The sequence below is a fragment of the Sus scrofa genome, chromosome 2, assembly GCF_054392235.1.
Source record: "Sus scrofa isolate SSC_HxYL_T2T_F1_AM1 chromosome 2, Sscrofa_HxYL_maternal_Yorkshire_Landrace_v2.0, whole genome shotgun sequence".
NCBI lineage: Eukaryota > Metazoa > Chordata > Mammalia > Artiodactyla > Suidae > Sus > Sus scrofa.
The window spans coordinates 116,873,085-116,896,126 of NC_139384.1; the positions used below are offsets into that span (position 1 = coordinate 116,873,085).

The following is a 23,042-nucleotide window of genomic DNA, read 5'->3' on the forward strand; positions in this document are numbered from 1 at the left end:
TGTGGTAGGAATAACCACCCATGCATCTTTCAAGTACTTGATAGTGGCATTAATCTCCCCAGTGCCTCTAGAAATAGAGTATAGCTTTTGAGTTTATATTTCCCTGTAGAGAAGCAGGTATAATGGCTTCCATTTGGACTTTCCCACCTTAACAGTCCACATTTCACAGATAAAAGAGTCAATTGTGGGAGTACTGTCAGCTAATGAATATATCTATTCTAATTAAGCATTCTGGAAGAGGAGAAATAACCACAAGATGACTTTGACTACAGAGCGGTCAGAGGCTACAGTAGTCAGGGGGCTACAGCGACATTTTGAGTTTCTTAGAATTAGTTTCCTAGTCATTTCAGAGCTAGGATCCGAAAGTTCCAACAAGTCTGGTTATTCCTTTTTCCTAATGCACAGTTACCTCAGATAAAGGCCTGGGAGAAACATTAACAGTATAATTTGCTGGTAGTTTACTGGGGTTTGTCATCAAGGGTACCCAGTCTCCCCTTTATTCAAGGGATTCTAGGTCAATGAACTGGCTCAAGTCTGGGACTTGAGAGGCCACAACTCTCTGTTCTGATGACTAAGGTTAGAGTTTTATGCACTTTGACCTAGAATTTCTCTGCTTGTACATACCAATTTTTATTTAGCAGATCTCTTATCTACTTCACTTCTAGGAACATTATGATCAACTTGCCAGCACCACAATGCTATTCTGATTGTGGTTTTGACTCTGCTGTCCATTTTGCTATCCACTGAGTGGAAGCAAAACAGACAGTGGATAGTTAATGACAGAATCCAGAGTACATTAAAATCAGACTCTTGACATTCCCTATGATGACTGAGTGTCCATTTCGCCCTTGCCACCCTGGTACCCAATTTTCCTAGTGCATTTATACTTCCCAATTCAGTGGCTGCAGTTTCCACTGTGAGGTCTAGACTACAGGAAGAGCAATTATAGAGCTCTTCGAGGATGCCAGGGCTTCCCCCACAAATTTATTTCTCATAGTATTGCTGAAAGGTATGTCTTCTGGATCCTCTCAGTGTGAGTAAGCAGGTCTTTAATGACAAATCTACTCTAGCATTCAGCACCCCTAAACCTCTAATCCCCTCCTTTACTTAAACCAAGACAGATCCTGAATTTATGATTTATTCATTGTGCATCATCTAATGGCCCATATTTCAACCTACCAAACAAGACTATTAGAGCCCTTTACAACTCCCTAAGTTGCAATATTAAATGCGGAATCTCTGCTTAGTGAGCCTCTATCAATAAATCAGACCTGATTCAACTTTATATTCTTGTACCAGTATCTCATACCCTTGATGTCCATGCCCAGACATGTACCCTTGATTTCTGTCTGTATAAACTTGAAAACTAACATAGTTCTTTTGAAGTATAGTGTACTTTCTCTTGGGTCACACCTTGCACCTCATCTTAAAGGACCTTGTAGGACTTGAGTCTAGAGATAGGTCTAGAAGCAAAGAAAGATGGTTGTGATTATGTCCTGAAGAGAATCAGCACCACCCTGCTTGGCAACTGCCTCAGGGGAGGCCATGACAGCTTTTCAGACTAAGCAATGTTAATTCCCTCACACATCAGATGATAGGGATGAAGAGGCTGAGGCCACTGGTGGTAAAGAGGCCACTTCTGCTGAGGATGGGATGGCTGCTTCTACTAGGGTAGGGAGGCCTCTTCCACCGGTAAAGAAAACTCATCAGAATTTAGTTTCATCTCCAACAGGTCTTCCTATACATCCCTATCACTGTTATAGACCTCTTTCTTTACTAAGCCATGCCCTCATTTTAACAGTAGACATCCTGTGAGATTGTAAATTAAACTGTGTTCTAATTCATCCATCCAATGCAGAGGATGTTCTGCATTGACTTTTGGCAATCTTAGCCCTAAGGCTATAGAAGGTAAGGGTCTCCTTCAGGGAACAATACAAACTTTACGGTCATTTGTATGTTGCTCAAGATGGAAATTCAAATCCCTGAGCTCATCCTTTCCTTTCACCATCTTATCCAGTGACATTAGGAGCAATCATTTGATCTCGTTATATTCCTGAGTTTTCCCTAGATGTTTTCCATACACAGTCATCCAGCTCTCTGCTTCTTCTAAGTGCTTACTAGAAGTATCCAGTGCAGACTCTTCGTGTATCTCCATTACTAGTTCATGCTATGGATCATCAGTGCTGTCTTATTACTAGAAATAGTCATTAAAATGTTTAAATCTCATCATATAAAGAGGCAATTCCAGAAACCTCAAATCCAATTCTTAAAACTCATTCTTAAAATTCTGCTCCTCCAGAAACACTCTCACTACCAAAATCTCTAGAAAAACAGAGCCAGTAGTATAGATATTGATACTGGACTTGAGAATTGATAAATATTCCCATCAGTTCTGTTGACCCTAGGTTGCATGACTTTCACAATCAATAAGTAGAAATCAATAGATATTTAGTGAAAAAGAAAATAGAATTCATGATTACTAATTATTGCATTATTCAAACAAAGGTATCATTAGGATTCTGTCTCCTCTTAAATGCTTTCTGATTCTTACCAATACATAAGAAATGTGGCTGAAAAAACTCAAGTATAGTCCAATATAACAAATATCAGAATAATTCTCCATATATCAAGCCAATCCAGGCTCCTTTGCCAGAGTTCTGCTGTTAAGATTTATATTATCTAAAAGGAAATGTCATTTCAACTACTGGTGATGAAATGTTACCACTTTTTAAGAAAAATAAATCTTCACATTTATCATTTTCCAGAAAAAGGTCAATTATTTCTGGCTCTGCCACTGAGAAGTCATCACTGCTGTGGGTTATGTTAATATAAGTCATGGATTAAATTTCAAAATGTAAAGTCAATTTGGAGTTCCCATTGTGGCTCAGTGGTTAATGAATCCGACTAGGAACCATGAGGTTGCAGGTTCTATCCCTGGCCTTGCTCAGTGGGTTAAAGATCTAGCATTGCCGTGAGCTTTGGTGTAAGTTGCAGATGCGGCTCGGATCCCACATTGCTGTGGCTGTGGTGCAGGCCAGTGGCTACAGCTCCTATTCGACCCCTAGCCTGGGAACCTCCATATGCCATGGGAGTGGCCCCAGAAAAAGACAAAAAAAAAAAAAAAAAAAAAAGTAAAGTCAATTTAAAATACTTATAACTTTATTTTTATGTAAATTAAGACTCACTTTATTCTGACATCTCATAATTAAAATAACAACAAAAGGTAAGAAGAGCACAACAGATATATGGGAAGAAGCCTGAAGATAAATAGCTGGTATCACAAAGAATGATGATAGCATAACTATCATTGTACATGGTAAACAACAATCTGAATTAATAAAAAGAAAAAAGTATACTAACCGTACTAGAAGGTGGGATTATATCCAACACAATCACTTTTAGCTTTAAATAGTTTGATGTTATTAATTGTGTTGAAGTTATGATCTTATAGGAAAAGGAAAGGATTTTATAATATTTGGCTAAATGTAGATTTTCACAAATTTGTATTCAAGTACACTGCAATATAGAATCAATAATAATATGGCAGTGGTATATATTTTACCATATCCTTTTATCAAGGGAATTTTAAACATTTGAATCACAACTAGGGATCATTTATTAGCCTTTAGAACCAAACAACTTTAGATTCTGAAATTGTTTCATTTCATCAATGCATAACTCACAAGAAGGAAATTTTTCTACTGTTCTTCTTTAGAAAAACAGTAACTAATAAGGAGATCAAAATGAAAAAATGGAACAATCTTATGTTTAATTAAGATCTTTATATTATCCTTAATATAATCTATGTCTTAACTATGGCTTGGGGCAGTCTCTGAAATGTAAGTTGTTGCACCTGTACATATTACTCTAGAAATGCATTTTCCATGTTAATTTCAAATATTATAATATATTACTGATAATATTATTTGTATTTATATAATATAAAATATAACTATAGATATCTGATGTTCATAGTTCATGCAAGTGTAAAAAATAAAACTACCAAGTAAATATTATCATAATTTAAAAATCAATATAATTTAAATAAATAGCATTGATATGCTGTATTGGGTAATAAAAGATTTACCAAAATACATATGATTATGTTTCAATGGACTATTTGAAAAATTAATTCTGTCAGTTTTTCCCTAATTAAACTTTTAAAAAATTTGGCCTTATTTTATTAAAGAATTCATTACATATACATTGTCTTCCTTTTTCATTTCTTATTGCTGCCAATCTGACAATAATGCAAATAATAAACAGCGATGACGTTACATTGCAAAATGTTTTCAGTCATTTTCTACATTATCATAGAATTCAACAGACATTCTAAATAAAACAAAAATGACAAAATCTGTAATTACCCATGAATTGAATTATTTATAAAAACGTGTTTTAATCATCACCTCAGAGAATGAGCCATTTAACTTCTTTGAACCTCAGATTCCTCATCTGTTAAATGAGTGAAGAGAAATATGATAGGTTCCCAGGAGGATGAAGACAGACCCCCACCCCTGAATGTGACTGTTGACCTTGGAGAACTGCTGCAGACATGGGTATGGCCCAGCACAAGATCTACACCTGTTCCTGGAATGTGGAGCATAGGGGGACTGAGGGACTCGACCACCTACCCTACCCCACCTACCCTTCCCTTGACCTTCCCTCCTCCTTCGTCGTAAATTCTTCCTGCCACAAGTTCCCGCCATGAACTCCAGCCACAGAATTCCCTCCACAGATCCTTTATAAGCCTAATACCGCCTCACAGTCAGAGCTGGCACCATCTTGAACTCAGCCCATGCCTCTCTGATTTCTTAATAAACCTCTTTTGCTTTACCAACTAGGCCTTGTGCATTCCTCCCTTGGTAAACCTAGCAAAATGTAGACTAGATGATTGTATAGGCTTTCTTTTTCTTTTTGTCATCTATATTTCAATGAAAAACATTTAACAAACATCTACTGAGTCCCTAATCTCAATAAATATGCAAGGTCTGAGATTTTACTCTACTTGAATGCTAGTAAGTTAGCCTGACATAGTTGCATGGATGCTATCAGAAATGACATAAGATTACTAGGACAGAGTCAAAAGACTTTACTATTCATGGACACAGAGAACTGTATGAACTTCAACTTGTATCATTTTTTTTCCCCTTCTACCCCCAATTCCATGGGGAAGACATGAAGTAGTCCAAACAGCTATTATGCATGCAGTAGGTTTGAATCATAGCTGAGGAAGTACAAATGACTTTAAGTAAATCAGTGCTTTGACTGGGAGGGAGACATTACTTTTATTTTTATTATCTTGGATAATTTTTTTTAAAAAAATGCCCTTTTTTTGAGTTTTCATCATGGTTCAGAAAAATGAATCTGACTAGTAGATAGGAGGATGCAGGTTCAATCCCTGGCCTTGCTCAGTGGGTTAAGGATCCAGCGTTGCCCGGAGCTGTGGTGTAGGTCGCAGACACAGCTCGGATCTGGCGTTGCTGTGGCTGTGGCCTAGGCCAGGGGCTACAGTTCCAATTCGACCCCTCGCCTAGGAACCTCCATATGCTGCGGGTGCGGCCCTAAAAAGACCAAAAAAAAAAAAAAAAAAAAAAAAAAAAAAAAAAAAAAGAAATAAAAAAGCCCTTATTCTTGAAATCAGACACTTCTATTTTCCAAAGCTGTTTGCTATAAAAGCATTTCTGAGAAGGCAGACTAAAACAAAGGCTGTCAGGCATTGCACTAGGCAGTTGGGAGAATGCACATGAATAATTCAGTCTTTATTCTCAAGGAGTTAGCTGACTAGGAATGGAGGACCAATACTTAAATAATTTTACTACAATAAAATGAGTATTAAACAGAACACTATGAACTAAGAGATATATCCTGACGTGGAAAGTCAGGGAAGAGTTTAGACAGGAGAGCACTTTGGGATGGAGGTTAGGAACAAAATAGAAATAAATAATAAGAAACAAGGAGGCCAAGATGCACTATGTCAAGAGTCTGATTTTAATATACTCTAGATTCTGTCATTAACTAGCTCTGTGGCTTGGAGCAGCTGAAATTTAAATTAACATGCACATGCATCTTAAAAACACTTTTAGAAAAATGAACTCCCTATTAGTTTACTGTATTACAATGAAATTCACAAAGGAAAACACTGCATACAAAATTGAGACACTGTAACATCTCATTCTTGACTAACTCAGAACCAACTGCTTTCAGTATCACACTGTGTAGTGATCAATGTCATAAAATAAATATTTGTGCGTCCCCCCCACCCCAAAGCCATATGTTGAGGCTCTAAACCTCAATGTGATGGTATCTGGAGGTGAAGTTAGGCTTAAATTAGGTTTTGGGAGTGGGAATTCATGATGGGATTATCACCCTTACAAGAGTAGGAAGTCAGAGGTCTCCACTCAAATGCAAGCACTGAGGGAAGCCTTTTGAGCACACACAGCAAGATGGTGGCTCTCTCTAAGCCAGGAAAAGGGCTCTCTCCAAGAATTGAAGCTGCTGGCACCTTGATCTTGGACTTTTCAGCCTCTAGATCTGTGAGAAACAAATGTCCATTGTTTAAGCCACAGGCGGGTCTATGGGATTTTGTTACAGCAGCCTCAGCTGACCAAGACAGTAAGTTTGCATCATAAGGGTTCTGAAACAATATTTGAATCCTGAAAAATGTTAAGTGGTGTATTTAATGCAATGGTTTTCATATTTGGTTCAATATGTATTCATAAAATACATTTGATACTTTCCCTTATTTAATTACTGTATCTTGGTCATCTTAACTTGATTCAGTTTTGAAAAATAAATTATATACTTCACCTCTCATGAGACCAGTTTGCAACGTACTGTAACTGCTTTTAAATTTCTAGTGAATTTTACCACAAAGGTGATGCACTTATCTGTAAAATATCTTTTGATGTTCTGACATTGAAGGTACTAGATAAGTACTCTTCTTGATATTAATATTTATGCTATGATACTAGGTAAGAAAAAGTATCATTTAAAAAATTCACTGTAAGCTCGCTATCATTGAGATTAAGAATGATAGTTCAAAGTAATAATTCATGGCTCATTTCTATCTGCAAATACAAAATTTGAAAGTCAAGTCTCATTAGAAAATGGCATCACCATTCTTAACAAATGATGCATAAATTGAACTCTGATTCTTTTTTCCTTTCTTTGCAGTTCTCTTCTGTTACAGCTTTACTTCCCTTAATGATATTTTGATTCCACTTATGGAAGTTTTCTCTGAAAAGAAGTGTCAATCCTAATCAGGTCTAAATTCTCCTTGGTAACATATTTTGAGTTAAATTTGAGGTGGACAGGGGAGGAGGAATTTCATTTTTAAAGCCATAGGCACCTGCCAGTCAGTTACCTAAATATAACTATCACGTGGTATTAAGCCATGGAGAAATTCTTCTGTGTATTTTAGAAATTCAAAAAATTTTAGTGAGAAAATTGATTTTCAAATATTTTTTTTGGTAATAACATTTAAAACATTTAAAATGACGCACTTACCACTAAAGGTTTTCTTTCTCTCTCTCTCTCTCTTTTTTTTTCAGTGGGGGGTGTTACTTTCCAGTACTAATGATTTTCCCTGAACAACATTCCATTTTACCTATTTTGTAAAAAGGTTTATGCAAATACAGAGATTGCTCATGTTCCCCTTTTACCTTTAGGGAAAAGCTTCTATGCTTTTAAAAGTCTTTAATCATTCTATCACCCTCTTTTCAACTAAACCCATTAAATATACATAAATCAGTTTGAGGGCAGAAAGGAATTTTGAATACCTAAGATGCAATATGACATTTTATAGTTAATTTGGGTTTTAATTTAGCTTCATTATATAGAAAATGACACTCTTAAAAAAAAAAAGAAAAGAAAATGACACTCTAGGCCCGATATTCAATTCAGAAGCAACCAGTAAGACAATTATTAGATCTCATTCTTACAGCATTCTGAGCAGATATATAAATTCTGTGACACCATAAGCAATCTATTATAATATTAAATACATGACTCATGATACCCTTTAACAATTATGATTTTTTTCCCTTACTCGAAGAGGCAGTAATCATTTTTTTCTTATATTAAAAACAAAGGAAAGCAAGGAATATTTACACATAATTAGAGGAAACATTGTCATCTGTAAGAAAATTACTAGATCCTCTTTTTTAACTTTTATCTGAAATAACAGTAGATTCAAAGTTACAAAGATAGCACAAACAGGTCCCATGTACCATTTAAACTCCTTTCCCAATTGATTACATCTTGCATAGTTATAGTAAAATACCGAAACCAGAAAACTGCAACTGGCACAATCAACGTTTAAAGTTTTACACCCTTTATTGAATTCAGACTCATGTAACACTTAATACAGTCAAGATACAGCTCTATTCCATCCCCATCAGTATCTCCCTAGTTCTACCCTTTTCTAGTCACATTCACCCCATTCCCCCTCACTGATCTGTTGTGGGTTGAATAACATCCCTCAAAAATTCATTTCCTTCCAGAAAGAAACTAAGAATGCGATGTTATTTGGATATAGGGTCTGCAGAAAGAATTAGCAAAGGATTATGAGATGAATTCATCCCATATTTATGGTGAAACTTATATCCAATCACTTGTGTCCATATAAAAACACCGAGACACCAGGTGATGACAGGGGCAGGAACTGGAGTTATGCAACAACAAGCCAAGGAATATTAAAGTTGTTGGCAGCCACCAGAAGCTAGGAGAGGCGTGGAACAAGGTTTCCCAGAGGTTCGAGAGGGAATCCTGCAGATACCTTGATTTCAGACATCTAGTCTCCAAAACTGTGAGGATAAATTGGTTTTAAGCATCTGGTTTGTGAGACTTTGTAACATCAACCCTTGGAAACTAAACAGATCATTCTTAAGTCCTTTATCTCTACAAGTTTGTCATTTAGAGAATGCTATAGAAATGAGATCTAACACTACATGACCTTTTGAAATGGGGAGTTCTCGTTGTGGCTTAGCAGGTTAAGAACTTGTCTAGTATCCATGAGGATATAGTTTTGATCCCTGGTCTCACTCAGCAGGTTAAGGATCCAGCATTGCCATGAGCTGTAGCATAGGGCAAAGATGCAGCTCACATCCCTCGTTGTGTTGGCAGAGGCCAGCAGCTGCAGCTCCAATTTAACCCCTAGTCCAAGAACTTCCATATGCTGCAGGTGTGGCCCTAAAAAGCAAAACAAACAAACAGGCTACTTCACTGAGAATAACTGAGATCCATTCACTGAGATCCATTAAATTGTTGCATGTCTCAATAGTCCATTCCCTTTTATTATGGAATAGTAGTTCACAGTGTAGCTGTAGCAGAGGTTTAATCATTCATCTAGCCAGGACATTTTGATTGCTTCCAGGTTCTGGCTATTACAAACAGAGCTACCATGAACATTCATGGATAGCTTTTTATGTGCTTATTTCTCAGGAATAAATGTCTGGGAATGTAATTTCTAGGTCATATGATAAGTACGTATTTTTAAAGAAACTGCCAAATTGTTTTCCAAAGTGACTATACCATTTTACATTCTAACTAGCAATGCACTAGAAAGCCAGTTTCTCTGCATCCTTGCCAGCATTAGGTAATGTGATTATGTTCTATTTTAGCTGATGTAATAGATGTGTAACGCTACCTCTCCGTGGTCCTTAAATTTGCATTTCCCTAATGACTAGTGTTGATGAACATCCTTTCATGTGTTTATTTTCCATCCATATATCCTTGTTAGTAAAATATCTCAAGTCCTTTGCCCATTAAGTAATTTAATTGATTTTATTTTCTATGCTTTTTTTAGTTTTTCCTATTTTTTGCTTGTTAAGAGTCATAACAAGGGTGGAGAGAAAAGGGCACACCTGGTCCTCAAGGTCTGAGTATAGTGGCAATTTCTCTGGAGTTTCTTTTGCCTCATACACAGAAGAATAAGTGTGAGATTCTGGTGAAGGCCAACACAGAAATGTCAATGTATGCAGATCAAAAAACTCAACAAAACACACACAAAAAAACAGAAAAGCTTTTCCCTTTAGAACAAGAATCAGAAAAAGGCAGGCTAGCAACACAGAAAACATTTAATGACAACCATTCTACTTCAGGGATGCATCAAAGAAAAAACTGTGAGCCCATCACTAGCCCTCCAGAAATTTCAAGTACAGAGGCTAGGCATCTATATGAATCAGAATGTAATAAGTCATTCCAAATTTCCACCAGGGTGGTGTCAGATAATGGAGCTGGGACTTTCATCCCAAATGACTGGTGATGAGCTCCCAGACTGATGCCAGTGGAGACCACTTGTGTAGCCCATATTTCTATCCTCATGTGTTAGCAAGGAGGTGGTCTTCCTCTCTGCAGAGGGACAGCTTCAGAGGAGGGAACCTAGGGAAAAATCAGGATGTCTACCACTGCTCAGTAGTAATGAGATAACCTCCTCTTTTCACACAGGACACTATTAACAGAGTCTATTAGGAAGTCAAAATTAGCAAACCAGCACAGAAACTTATCTAGCCACCTGTAGAGCCATAAGTAAGACTCCTTCTCTGCCCAGCTCTGGACGTCAAGGAAGAGAAAGAAAAAACTTAGAGTCTACCCACACCCTGCAGTGATGAGAAATTGTCTTCATTTCCCATAACCTAGAAGTGTATTAGAGGGAGCCTGCTAAACACAAAACTTAAGTAATATCTAGAGTTTCATACACAATGCCTCAAATGTACAAGTTTTGACAGAAAATCACTCCTTATGCCAAGAATAAGGGAGAACCCTTCAGTGAGTACAGATCATCAAGAGCTGGCAACAAGAAGGTGACACTGAGGTAAGAATTATCTGATAAGGATTTAAAAACATCCATTATGAAAATGCTTCAACAAGCAATTACCAATATCCTTGTGACAAATAAAAAAATCTTATCAAAAAAGAGAAGATAAAAACAAGATTCAAGTGGAAGCTTTAAAATGAAAACTAAAATGACCAAAATTTTAAAAACTCTATGAATGTGCTCAGCAGCAAAATGGAGAAGAAAGATGAAAGAACCAGTGAACCTGAAATGAAACAATAAAAATTACCTAACTTGAACAATAGGAGAGAAGGATCAAGATGGCGCAGCAGAAACAAATCCAACTAGGAACCATTAGGTTTCAGGTTCGATCCCTGGCCTTACTCAGTGGGTTAAGGATCCGGCATTGCCATGAGCTCTGGTGTATGCTGCAGATGTGGCTCGGATCCCACATTGCTGTGGCTGTGGCATAGTCTGGCAGCCGCAGCTCTCATTAGACCCCCTAGTCTGGGAACCTCCATATGCTGCAGGTGCGGCCCTAAAAAGACAAAAAAAAAAAAAAAAAAAGGCAGAGGAGTAAGACATGGTGCTCACCTTATCCCACAAACATATTAAAAACAAAAACAAACAAACAAAAAAACCATCTACCTGTAGAATGAGTCACACAGAACATCTACTGAACACTGGCCGAAGAAATTAAACCTCCAAAAAGGACAAGAAACCCTCCACATAACTGGGTATAACAAGGGGAAAAAAAGAGAGAGAGAAAGAAGGAATCAGGACAGGACTAGCATCCTGAGTGAGAGCTGTAAAAGAGGAAAGGGACCTAAACCTTGGGAAGCTACCTAACTGAAGGGGAAACCAGCCAAGATGGAGGGACCTCAAAGACTTGGAATAAAGCACAGCCACTTGGACTGAGGAGGACAAAGCAGAGTGAGAGCTGCACAGACCATTGGTACCACTGTCCCCAGACAACAGAGCCTGAGACACTCAGATGAGGACTGGGTGCTGAGACTCAGGCTCCAGAGGTCAGTTCTGGGGAGAGAAGTAGGGGTGGTTGAGGGGCTAGGAAGCAGTGTACCATGGGGTGCGGAGCTGAGCATCATAGCCGAGGAAACCTGGGAGGATGTGTGGGCCTGCAGGAGAAGCAAGGTGCCATTGTTGCAGAGATCAAAAGGAGGAGGAGTGGACTGCCATCAGAATATCTTTCCCTGCCCACATGCACAGACTCAAAGCGGGCGGGGCGCCTTTGGAGCAGGCTACAAGTGGCAAGGCACCACTTCCCCAGTAACAGGTGACAGGACACATCTTGTGTGGGCTACAGGTGGCCAGGTAACTCTTACACAGGCTAAGGGAAGTGGGGTTGGGGAGGCTGAGCACAACATGGCATCTCCTATATGATCTACGGGTGACTGGGGGACAAACTACGGCAGTCATCTCAGACATCAGAGGTGGGCATGGACTACCACAACTAGAGGTCTATGAACAGGCATCACCTGGGGTCCCAGTCACCTCAGAGTTCAGCACACAGGAGGGTAATGCAACTGAGCACCAACTGTTGTTTCTCTCACTCCTCTGGGAACACACACACCCTGCCACTGCCCCTGCCAAATGCTCCAGGTGCCTGTCACTTGCCAGGGATCTGCAACTAGGATCCTGTACCACCTTCCCCCAGGCCCTTGCCACTGTCAAGGGTCCAGCAACTAGGCACTGGCTACTAGCCCTGCCCATTGCCTCCATCTCCCTGCAAGCACACACAGCACCCTAAAAATAAAAAAGTAAGCCCTCACAAAATACCAGGGGCATTCATGCATGTTAACAGCCCTCCAAGACTACAGTAATTGTTTTCCCTAAACTCACAGAATAAGAAAAATATAGGCAAAACAAAGAAGCTCAGGAACCATTCCCAGTTAAAAGAACAGGAAAATTCCCTTGAAGGAGCAAACAATGAAATAGACCTCTGCAGTCTAACAGATACTGAGTTCAAAAAGGATGTAGTGAAAATACTGAAGGAATTAAGAATGAATATGAAGAATTAAAAGCAGATAAGAACAGTAATGCAGATTATTGTAGAAAGGGACTTTAAAATATGAGGAACCAAGAAAAATTATAAAATTCATTTGCAGAGATGCAAGTTGAGGTAAAGATGCTGAATAGCAGAATGAATAATGCAGATGAAGGAATTAGTGACTTGGAAGGTAGAATAATGGAAATCACCCAATTAGGACAGCAGACAGAAAGCCAATGAAAAAAACCTTAAAGCAACATAAGAGATCTATGGGATAATATAAAGTGGGCCAATTTATGCATAACAGGGATTCCAGAAGGAGAAGAGAAAGAAAAAGGGATTCAAAATATATTTGAATAAATTATTACTGAAAACTTTTCAAATCTAAAGGAAACAACTATCAAGATACATGATACAAAGAGGGCCCCAAACAAGTGGAACCCAAACAGGTCCACACCAAGACATATTATAATAAAAATGGCAAAAGTTAAAGAGGATTATAAAGGTAGCAAGAGAAAAACAAAGAGTTATTATTCAGCATTATTCAGAATATCCAAGATATGGAAACAGCCCAAGTGTATATCAAGTCATGAATGGATAAAGATGATACAGATATATAGAGAGAGATACAATGAAATATAATTCAGCCATTAGAAAGAAGGAAATTCTGTCATTTGTAAGAACACATATGTACCCTGCCTAATGAGTGAATTATGTGAAAGAAGTCAGAGAAAGATAAATACTGTATGGTATCAATTATATGTAGAATCTAAAAAAGTGGAACTTGTAGAAACAGAGACCAGAAATGTGGTTGTTGAGGGAAGGGAGCATAGGAAGAGGGTGGTAAAAGGCAACCAAACCTGGGTGGGGGTGGGGGTGGGGGGAATCAAGAAAGGAGTAAATTAAAACATTCTCAAGTAAGGAAAATCTACGAGAAATGTTGGCCAGAAGTCCTATACTAAAAGATTGCCTAAAAGAAATTTTATAAACAGAAAGGAAACGATAAAAGTATGAAACTTTGAACAACAGAAAGACAGAATAAGGAAAAGGCAAACTGTGAGGAAATATTACAGACATTCTTCTCCTTTTGAGATTTCTAAATTATGTTTGATGATTGAAGCAAAAATTATAATACTCTCCAATGCATATCTTAATGCATGTAAAGAAAATATTTAAGACAATTAGATTATAGATGGTGGAAGGTAAAAGGACATATGGAAGTTAAAATTTGTATACTTCACTTGAACTTTTAAAATACTGACTCCAGGGAGTTCCCTGGTGGTCCAGTGGTTAGGACTCAGTACTTCAGTGATGAGGCCCTGGTTCAATCCCTGGTCTTGAGATCCCACATTAAGCCACTACATGCTGCCATGAAAATAAATAAATAAGTAAATAAAACACTGACTCCAGTAGACTGTTATATATTTGTACATATAATACAAAGAGCAAGCAAGGAACAAAAAGTGTGTGTGTTTCTGCATAAAGAGAAGCAGATATAAAATATGACATATCAAAACAAAAAAATCAGAATATAATTCTAAACAAATGTTTTACAAAAATACACTGGTATGGAAAAATACAAACAATGAAAACCAATGAAAAAGGACAGAGAACAAAATTTTTAAAATGGCAGAATTGGAGCCCAGCCTATCAAAAATTATTAAAATTATTAAAATAAATCATGTGAAAGCACAAATTAAAAGACAGGCTGGAAAAACTAATTTTTAAAAATGATCCAACTATATGGTGTTTCCAAGAAATTCTCTTTGTATATAATGACAAACATAGGTTGAAACAGGCTAAAAATAAAAAAAAAAGGAAAAATCCTATATAACACACGTGTTAATCAAATAAAGCAAGAATGTGTATATTTTTAACAGATAAAGTACATTTTCACACAAAGTTTACTGGAACAGACAGAGACATTACATAATAGTAAAAGGGTTAATTCACATAAGCAATCCCAAATGTGTATGCATCAAACCATAGCAGTGAAAAATATATAAAGCAAAAAGTAAAAAAAGGTCAGAACTTATAGGAAAGTAATTCAACATTTATAGTTGGAAACTTTAAAGCCCTTATCTCATCAATTCATAGAACAACTAGCCAGAAAATCTGTAAGGATATAGAATAACTCAACAATACCACCAACCAACAGGATCTAATTGTATTTATAAAACAAATCAACAGTACAAGGATACAGTCTTTGGAAGGGCGCAAGACACAAATAGTAAGATATATTAAGCCATAAAAAAAACCTCAAAATTTTTTTAAAAATTAAAATCATATAGAGTATGTTTTCTGACCACAGTGGAATCAAACTAGAAATTGATAACAGGAAAATCTCCACTCAGTTGGAAACTAAACAACACACACCTAAATCAACTATAAGTCAAAGGTAAAATCTAAAGAAAAAAATTTTTTAAATAACTGAAACTCAAATGAAAATGAAAATAAAACAATATTTGCTGGAAGGAGCTAAAAAAAAATCTGAGAAGGAAACATATAGCATGAAATACTTTCATTGGAAAAAAGGAAAATCTCAAAAATCTAAGCCACTTGGTAAACTAGAAAAAGAAGGGCAAATTCAAAATACAAAGCAAACAGAGGGAAGGCAATAATAACATTAAGAGGAGAAAACAATGGAATTGAAAAGAAAAAGGCACTAATGAAAATCAGTGAAACAAAGGATACCACTATAGCATTACACACAAAAGCAGAGCTAATACTACAAACAGATATTCACATTTGACAGTTTAGATGTAATGGACCACTTTCTGCAAAGTACAAACTCAAAATGCACCCAATTTGAAACATACTTTGAATAGCACTACATCTATTCAGAAAATTGAAATCTTACTTTGAAAACGCTCAAAAAGGAAATCTCCAGGCCCTGATAATTTCACTTGCACATTCCACCAAATGCTTGAAGAATTAATATCAATTTTACATAATCTTTTCAAAAATAAGAGGGGACATTTTCCTACTTATTTTATGAAGCCATTATTATTTATCAAAACCAGAAAAAGACATCATAATTACAGACCATATCCCTCATTAATCTAGATACAAAAATTCTCAAATTAGTAAATACAATTCAGCGATATATTTTTAAATATTATACATTGTGATAAAGCAGTTTTTATTCCAAGTATACAAAGCTAGTTCAAAACTGTAAAATTAAGAGTTCCTATTGTAGCTCAGTAGTTTAAGAACCTGATTAATATCCACGAGGAGCAGGTTTGTCCCCTGGCCTTGCTCAGTGAGTTCAAGGATCCAGCATTGCCACAAGCAGTGATGTTAGGTTGCAGATGTATCTGGGATCTGGCATTGCTGTGCCGTAGGCCGGCTGCTACAGCTCCCATTCCACCCCTACCCTGGGAGAGAACATCTATATGCCACAGGTGTGGCCCTAAAAAGAAAAAACTTGCAGCAAATATCTCACTTATAAAAGACAAAATTTTCCACCAAAGATTAGGAACAAGGCAAGGGTGCCCACAACCATCACCAGTCTTCAAGATAGTTCTGGAGGTTCTAACCCACACAATAAGCCAAGAAAAGGAAACAAACCACAGAAGAGGAAATAAACCCCCTCCTCTATTTGCAGGTATTGTCTATATAGAAAATTCCAAAGAATCTATAAACAAACTCCGAGAACTAATAACTTAGCAAAGTTGTAGTATACAAGATTAACAAATACACTGTATTTCTAGATCCTATAAATGAGTAATTAAGTAAAAAACACAATATCATAGTTTCTGGGGGTTAGGGAATGCATGAGATGCAGACTGAAACAACATAAGTTTAGAAGGCAGTGCCAACGTACCTAAGGTCCCATAAAGGCGTTCCCAGAGACTTCAGCATGAGAGCCAGAGCAGGAATTTGAGGACGCTTCCTTCTAGAATGCCAGCATCTGACCTAGAGGGTCTCTGGTGCACATTTGTATTATCAAGGGTCTTCCTGCACCTGATCTTGGAGCTGCTCAAAGGGGCCTTTCACAGCAGTCAGGTGGAGCTGGTCATGGTGGTGCTGTGTGGGCTGAGCAGGTGTTAGGAACTCCTCTCCCTCGCAGAGGCAACTAACAGTAACAATTTAGAAAAAAAAAAAAAAAAAACCTTTAAAATAATTTAGAAAAAACATTTAGAATTTAGGAAAAAAATTAGAAAAAAATCTACATCTGCAATTTAGAAAAAAAAAACATTTAAAATAATTTTTTAAAATATGAAATACTTTCATGTAAATTTAGCAAAATATATACAGAACTGCATATTGAAAATTATAAAATATTAATGAAATAAGATCTAAATAAATTTACACAAACATCAATTAAATATATTTAAAGTTTCACCATAGTAAAAAATGAATTCTCACATTTAAAAATGTTTGAATGCAATTCCTCTTAAAATTCTACAGTTTTTTGGTAAATATAGCCAAGATCATTCTAAAATACATATGGAAATGTAAGAGAAGTAGAATATCAAAGCACTTAAAAAAATAAATTATGAAGATTATTCTATCTGATCCCAAGACTTATAAAGGCAAAGAAATCAAGACCCTTGTACTGGTGGAGGGATATATAGATCAGGGAACAGCATGGAGAGTCCCTAATCTGTCTATTTAAGAGTCCCAGATAACTATGGCCAGCTGATTTTTGACAAACTTAATGAAAAAAGGAAAAGTCATTTCTAACAAATGGCGCTACAGTAATTAGATATCTACAGGAAAAAAAAAACTAAAAGAAAAAAAACACACCTAAAAATGCATTTACAGATTCACATATTGAACATATAACTATAAAACTTCTGGAAGATAATATGGGAAAAAAATCTTCTGGATCCAGGGCTCAGTGAACAGTTTACAGACAGTACATCAAAGGAGTGATCCATGAAATGAAAAAAAAAAAAAAACCCAATACACTGGATTTCATCAAAAGCTTTTTTTTCTGCAAAAGACCAAAATAAGAGATGAAAAAACAAGCTAACAAGCTACAGATTTGAAGAAAATAGTTGCAAAACTTAGGTCACAAAGGACTCATCTGAAATATATAAATAAATTTAGACCCTAGTTTATATCTTTTTATAGTATATTATGTTCTAAATGTTTGTTGAAATTAATCAGCTAATTAGATCATGCCTGATGCAACTGTACTAATTCTATGAATACAAAGGGAGGTGAACTTTGGGAAGAAGTCTAGTCCAGAACAGATGCTTCTCATCTTTCAGCAAATAAGCAAAATATTAATTTATGTAACCAAAATGTTTTAAAATTTTTATGTCTACAGTTTGGGCATGTTGAGGTGCAATATACCTGCTAAGTCACTATCTATAAAGGATGCACATACATTTACTGTTCATTCTCTAACAAAGCCTACAGTAATAGAATCTTTGTTCAATACCTTTCATTTTTCCCCATGCAACACTCAAGTCTTTGAGACAATGGCTTTCTACACATTTTGTGACTTCCTTGATGAAGAACATACAGGTTTCACTCATATGAAACAGCCTGTGGTTACAAAAAAACAGATCTTTTGGCAGCTTAGTGCTAGAGTGTACAAAGGAGTGATTGTAAAGGCCAATGAAGGAAGTTTTGGGGGGGACTGAAAGTTTCTGTATCTCAGTTATAGTGGTGGTTATATGACTGTATGTATTTGTCAACATTTATCAAGGATTTTGGGCTTTCATAGTAATTTTGAAGACCCATCTACCTATCTTCAGTGCTGGCAAACATTCACCCGAAGCTCTTTTGATCTTGGGTAATTCATCATAAATAGGGAGTCATTTATATTTCTTCCCTCATCTGTTGGGCATTTGTTAAACTCTTTTTCCTGTGGCCTCACCATTTACTCCAACACATTATGAGAACAAACAGAACAACCTCTCCTTTTGCCATAGGACCATACTGCTCTACAGACAGCCTCTGGCCTTTCAGTTCCTCAAGTGTGAATTAGACATGGTATCACCGTATCTTCCAAACAAACTGAAACCCTACTCAACTAACTTGGCCCTCCTACATGTTTCTGGTAGTCTTTAAAGAAATCCTTTTTCTAAAATAGAACTTTTCTCTTGGGTAGATTTAAGTTATAAAACCAGTTCTTAGATATCACTTATGCAACTCAACTCTTTTTTTTTAAATGAACTAGCACCTCATTTTAAATATAAGAGAATTTGTCCTCTTGGAGCTTTAGTCAAAACTATCACGAAGCTTCCCATTTTAATATATTATGTTTTATAAAAATAAAGTATATAATAAAAATCGTAACATTAAAAATATATGCAAAAAAGTCTTCATTGCATCCCATGCTCATAAGCCTTCCTCCCCATATATAACCACTATTTATAGTTTCTTGTGTTATATATATATAGGTACACATATATGAGTAAAACACAAATAATGACATACATGTCATATACATTATTTTGCAGCATGCTTTTGTCATTTCAAGATATATTTGACAATTTTTTAATATCAGTATACAGATATTTAGTGGCTGCACAGTATTTCCTTGTGTGAATATAACCAAAATCCCCTACTGCAGGACATTTAATATTTTTTCAGTATTAAAAACACTGAAGCAACAAAAAAATATTTCTGTCTTTACAAAGACATATATAGGTTTACTTTGTGAGATAAAAAATAGAATTAAAATTGCTAGATCAAAGGGTATCTGTGATTATATATTTTGACAGACATTTCCAAATTTCTCTCCAAACTTGTTAGGCCATTTATATTTACAGCAATGGGAGCCAAGAGTTTTCCTACACCCTTGGAACAACAGTGTGTGATCAAACATTAGGCTTTAACAGCATGAGAGAAGAAAGGCAATATATCATCCCCATTTTAATAGAAATCATGTCCTTTTAATATCTACTTAGCTGTTAGATTTTTTTTTCCTGTTATTTGTTCAAACTTTGGTTTGGTTAAAACTCTACAACTTACACTGGAATTTTATATTATCATTTCATGGTATTTTTGCTCTTCAGTAATTTTCATGTCCTATTTTTTAATATTTTAGGAATTTCATTTTACTTATAACTGTAATTACCACTACAAAATACCTCTGATTATAATGTTTACACATAAATATTTAATTTTCTAAATCACTCTAGTGTCAAGTGAAGAAGTACTGAAACTATGCAAGAGGATATTCCTGCTCCATTCATGTCTTTTACACCTAAATAATAACTGAGGGAAAACAACTTTGGAATAGCCTGAATTTATGAATAAGATCAAAGTCTTTCTCTAAGTTGTAGACTTTGGACACAATTCTTTTAAAATTTTAGGTGGTTAGAGAAAAGTATGTAATAATATTGGTATCTTATATCTCTCTAGTATTTCTTTATATTGAAAATTAAACACACATTGCCTAACTAGGCCTGATAAGTATATAGCAAGTTAAAGTCGAATATATCTATTTTTATTTTTAATTTTTAAAAATTTTGAGATAACTGCAGATTCACTTGCATTTGTAAGAAATAATATAGAAAGATAATATATACCCTTTTCCCTGTTTCACTCAATGGTAACTTCTTGCAAAATTATAGTATAATACCACAACCATCTAGGTGCTACTCTTATTTCAGAGTAGAAATATACTTAATAATGTCCTATATTGGTAATCAATAATCTTAAAATAGGCATACAGCCAATTAGATAAATTCTAGAAAAACTTACTTGCAGTAGGAAAAAAAACACAAAAAAACAGGCATAAGTTTAAGAAATGTATATATAAGGAAATGTCTGCATAATGATTACTACCTCATACTGCTAAAAATATAAACAGATATTTGAAGAAATGCAAAAATGTTAGTTTCTCACATGAAAAGACTCAACATAATAAAAATAATTATCTATGAATTTCAATTAATACCAACAAATATCTTAACAAGTTTTAAATAATTTCTCCCTAGTACTAGTTGATTATTAAGTTTATGTGAAAAATTAACAACAAATATAATCCAGAAATCCTTAATGGAGAGAAATGAGAACAGACTATATATACTAAGGGAAAGTTATATTTTGGAACATGGATAAACAGCATGGAGTAGAATTAAAACATCCACAAATAGATCCCAGAAAAGAAGGAAATTTAGAAAACAGTACTGGTGACATTTCAAATCAGTAGGGGAAAACAGACTTTTATATAAATAATGTAATAACTTCATATTTTCATGGAAACAGAATTAAGTTCATTCCTGACATCAAAAATCAGCATAATTTAAAAATGGATTTTTAATTCAAAAAGAAAAAAGTAAAAATGAGACAGAAGGTGAAGAGACAGAGCATAACCTTTAAAAGAATGACATAGCCCTTGAGGATATGACAAAAACTAATTAGAACATACTAGGCCCAAGATTCAACTTCCAGTCCACCTTGAACTTCATTGTATCCTCAATGTAATGTATTAGCATACTAAATGACACACCTACAGATGCCATGACAGATCTGAGGCCATTAAAGGCCAAAAAGTGGATACCTGCCCAGTTCCTAGAAATCCTCTCCCCTTCCTCCAAAATAGTTGGAATCTACCCACTAGCCTATGAAATTACCCAGTCCATAAAATCTAACCATCCCATATTTTGGGGTCACTCCACCTTCTGAGAGGGATTATATTCTGACTATAGAGCGTATATCTCTCTTTCATTTAATTATGGCTTGCTCTTGAATTCTTTCCTGTGCAGAGCCAACGACCCTCACTTGGCAGCCTGTCAGACCTGGAACATGACCATCCTCTCATGCCCCATTTTCCTGCAATTCTTTCCTTCTTTGTTTATTTTTCTTTTTAGGAGAAAAAAAATCACATGGACATGGAAAAGCAAATGTTTGGTAAACAAATGTTTGCTGGTCCATGCAGAGACAATGCCGCAAAGAGTGGATTTTCATCTCTAAACCCTATTGAGTTTTCACCCCACCTCACCCAGTACATATTTTTTGCTGATAGCGCTGGTGATATCTCTATTTTCCAATCAGGCCCTTTATCTAAATTCTTTTAGGCAGTTAGACGGCCAAGCCTCTTCCTGAGTCTTTTGGGTCTTAATTGTTTTCAGCTTGAAATAATCTTCATGCCTAATGAAATAAAATTCTGATTTTATGTCAAGAAGAGAAAAATTAAAACACAAAATTTTCTTTCTCCCTTTGGGCTTCCTCCCTTCCCTTCAGTGTGTATTGTGCATCCCAATGGACCAGAACTCCTTAGAACATAACATTCTTTCTTAATCTTACCAAGGATCACAACTCCTTAGGAGACAACCTTCCTTCTAAATTTGAAAGGGGCCACAATTACCCAGGACACACCAATGCTTTGTAGGTATAGATCTATACTATGAAAACTGTCAATAACATATCATTTGACATATAACCTTTTGTCTCGATGTTTTATATAACTGTGCTTTGACTTCTAACTGGAAGAACAGTTCTTAGAGCTTTGTGGAAGACTATCTCCTAGGTTGTAATCCTCAGGTTGGCTCAAATAAAATTAAAATTTTCATTTCTTTCTTGGAATACTAGTGATTAATTTTTCATCGACATGTCAAAGAGATACATTTTGGGGTAGCAAATTTTGCTCCCCTATAAAAGTAACATAAATTGATCCTTAATAGAGAACTGAATAAAATGTTATATTCACAATGAAGTACTCTGCATTTGTAATTGTAAATTAAAATTGGAATATAAATATCAAAACACCTTTATAATTTTTAAAAAAACACATTTATAATCTTAACTCTATTTACTATGATGATATAGAAGAATACTTTTTCAATCCCTGCTGTATTTCCAGTTTCCTTTTGTTAGAAGGACACTAGTAATAAGCTAACTTTTCAAAAATGTATCATATATTCATGTTTATTTCTTAGGAAAATTGTTAGGAGCATATAACTGGATGAAAGGATAAGAACAACTTCACAGTTTTTTGATGTATATATCTGAATATTCCCCAAGAAAAGTTATGCTTTTCACACTCTCATCAACAATATATAGAAATTCTAACTTTACAGCCCTTTTACAGATATTGGTATAATGATTGAGTATGAATACTTTCCAAGATGATAGATAAAAATGGTGTTTTATAGTTTTAATTTAAATTTTTCTGTTGTCTAATAAATGAAATAATTTTTCAAAATTCTCTTGACATTAATACCTATTTTTAATTTCCATCTGTGATCTTGGCCTGTCTCCCCATTCCAGTATTCAAATTGTGCTTATTTCAGAGCCTATAAATATTTTTAATAGTACAAATATTTGTCTGTCAAATGTGTTGTA

The 23,042-nt window shown here is 35.6% G+C and overlaps 1 protein-coding gene across 11 annotated transcripts in view; it reads right to left on the reverse strand.

The window, feature by feature from the left end:
* LOC110259429 (uncharacterized) overlaps positions 1-23,042 on the reverse strand; it is a 904,175-nt gene that overhangs the window by 520,828 nt on the left and 360,305 nt on the right. For 10 of the 11 annotated variants that reach the window (XR_014838426.1, XM_085014125.1, XM_085014120.1 and 7 more), the window contains one exon: positions 16,612-16,863. The exons of the other annotated variant lie outside the window; for it this stretch is intronic. Coding sequence is in view for 9 of the 10 variants with exons in the window: in XM_085014125.1 (XP_084870251.1) it covers positions 16,612-16,649 (38 nt within the window). In the remaining variant the exon portion in view is untranslated. The remainder of the gene's footprint in view (positions 1-16,611; positions 16,864-23,042) is intronic. 11 annotated transcript variants of the gene reach the window in all.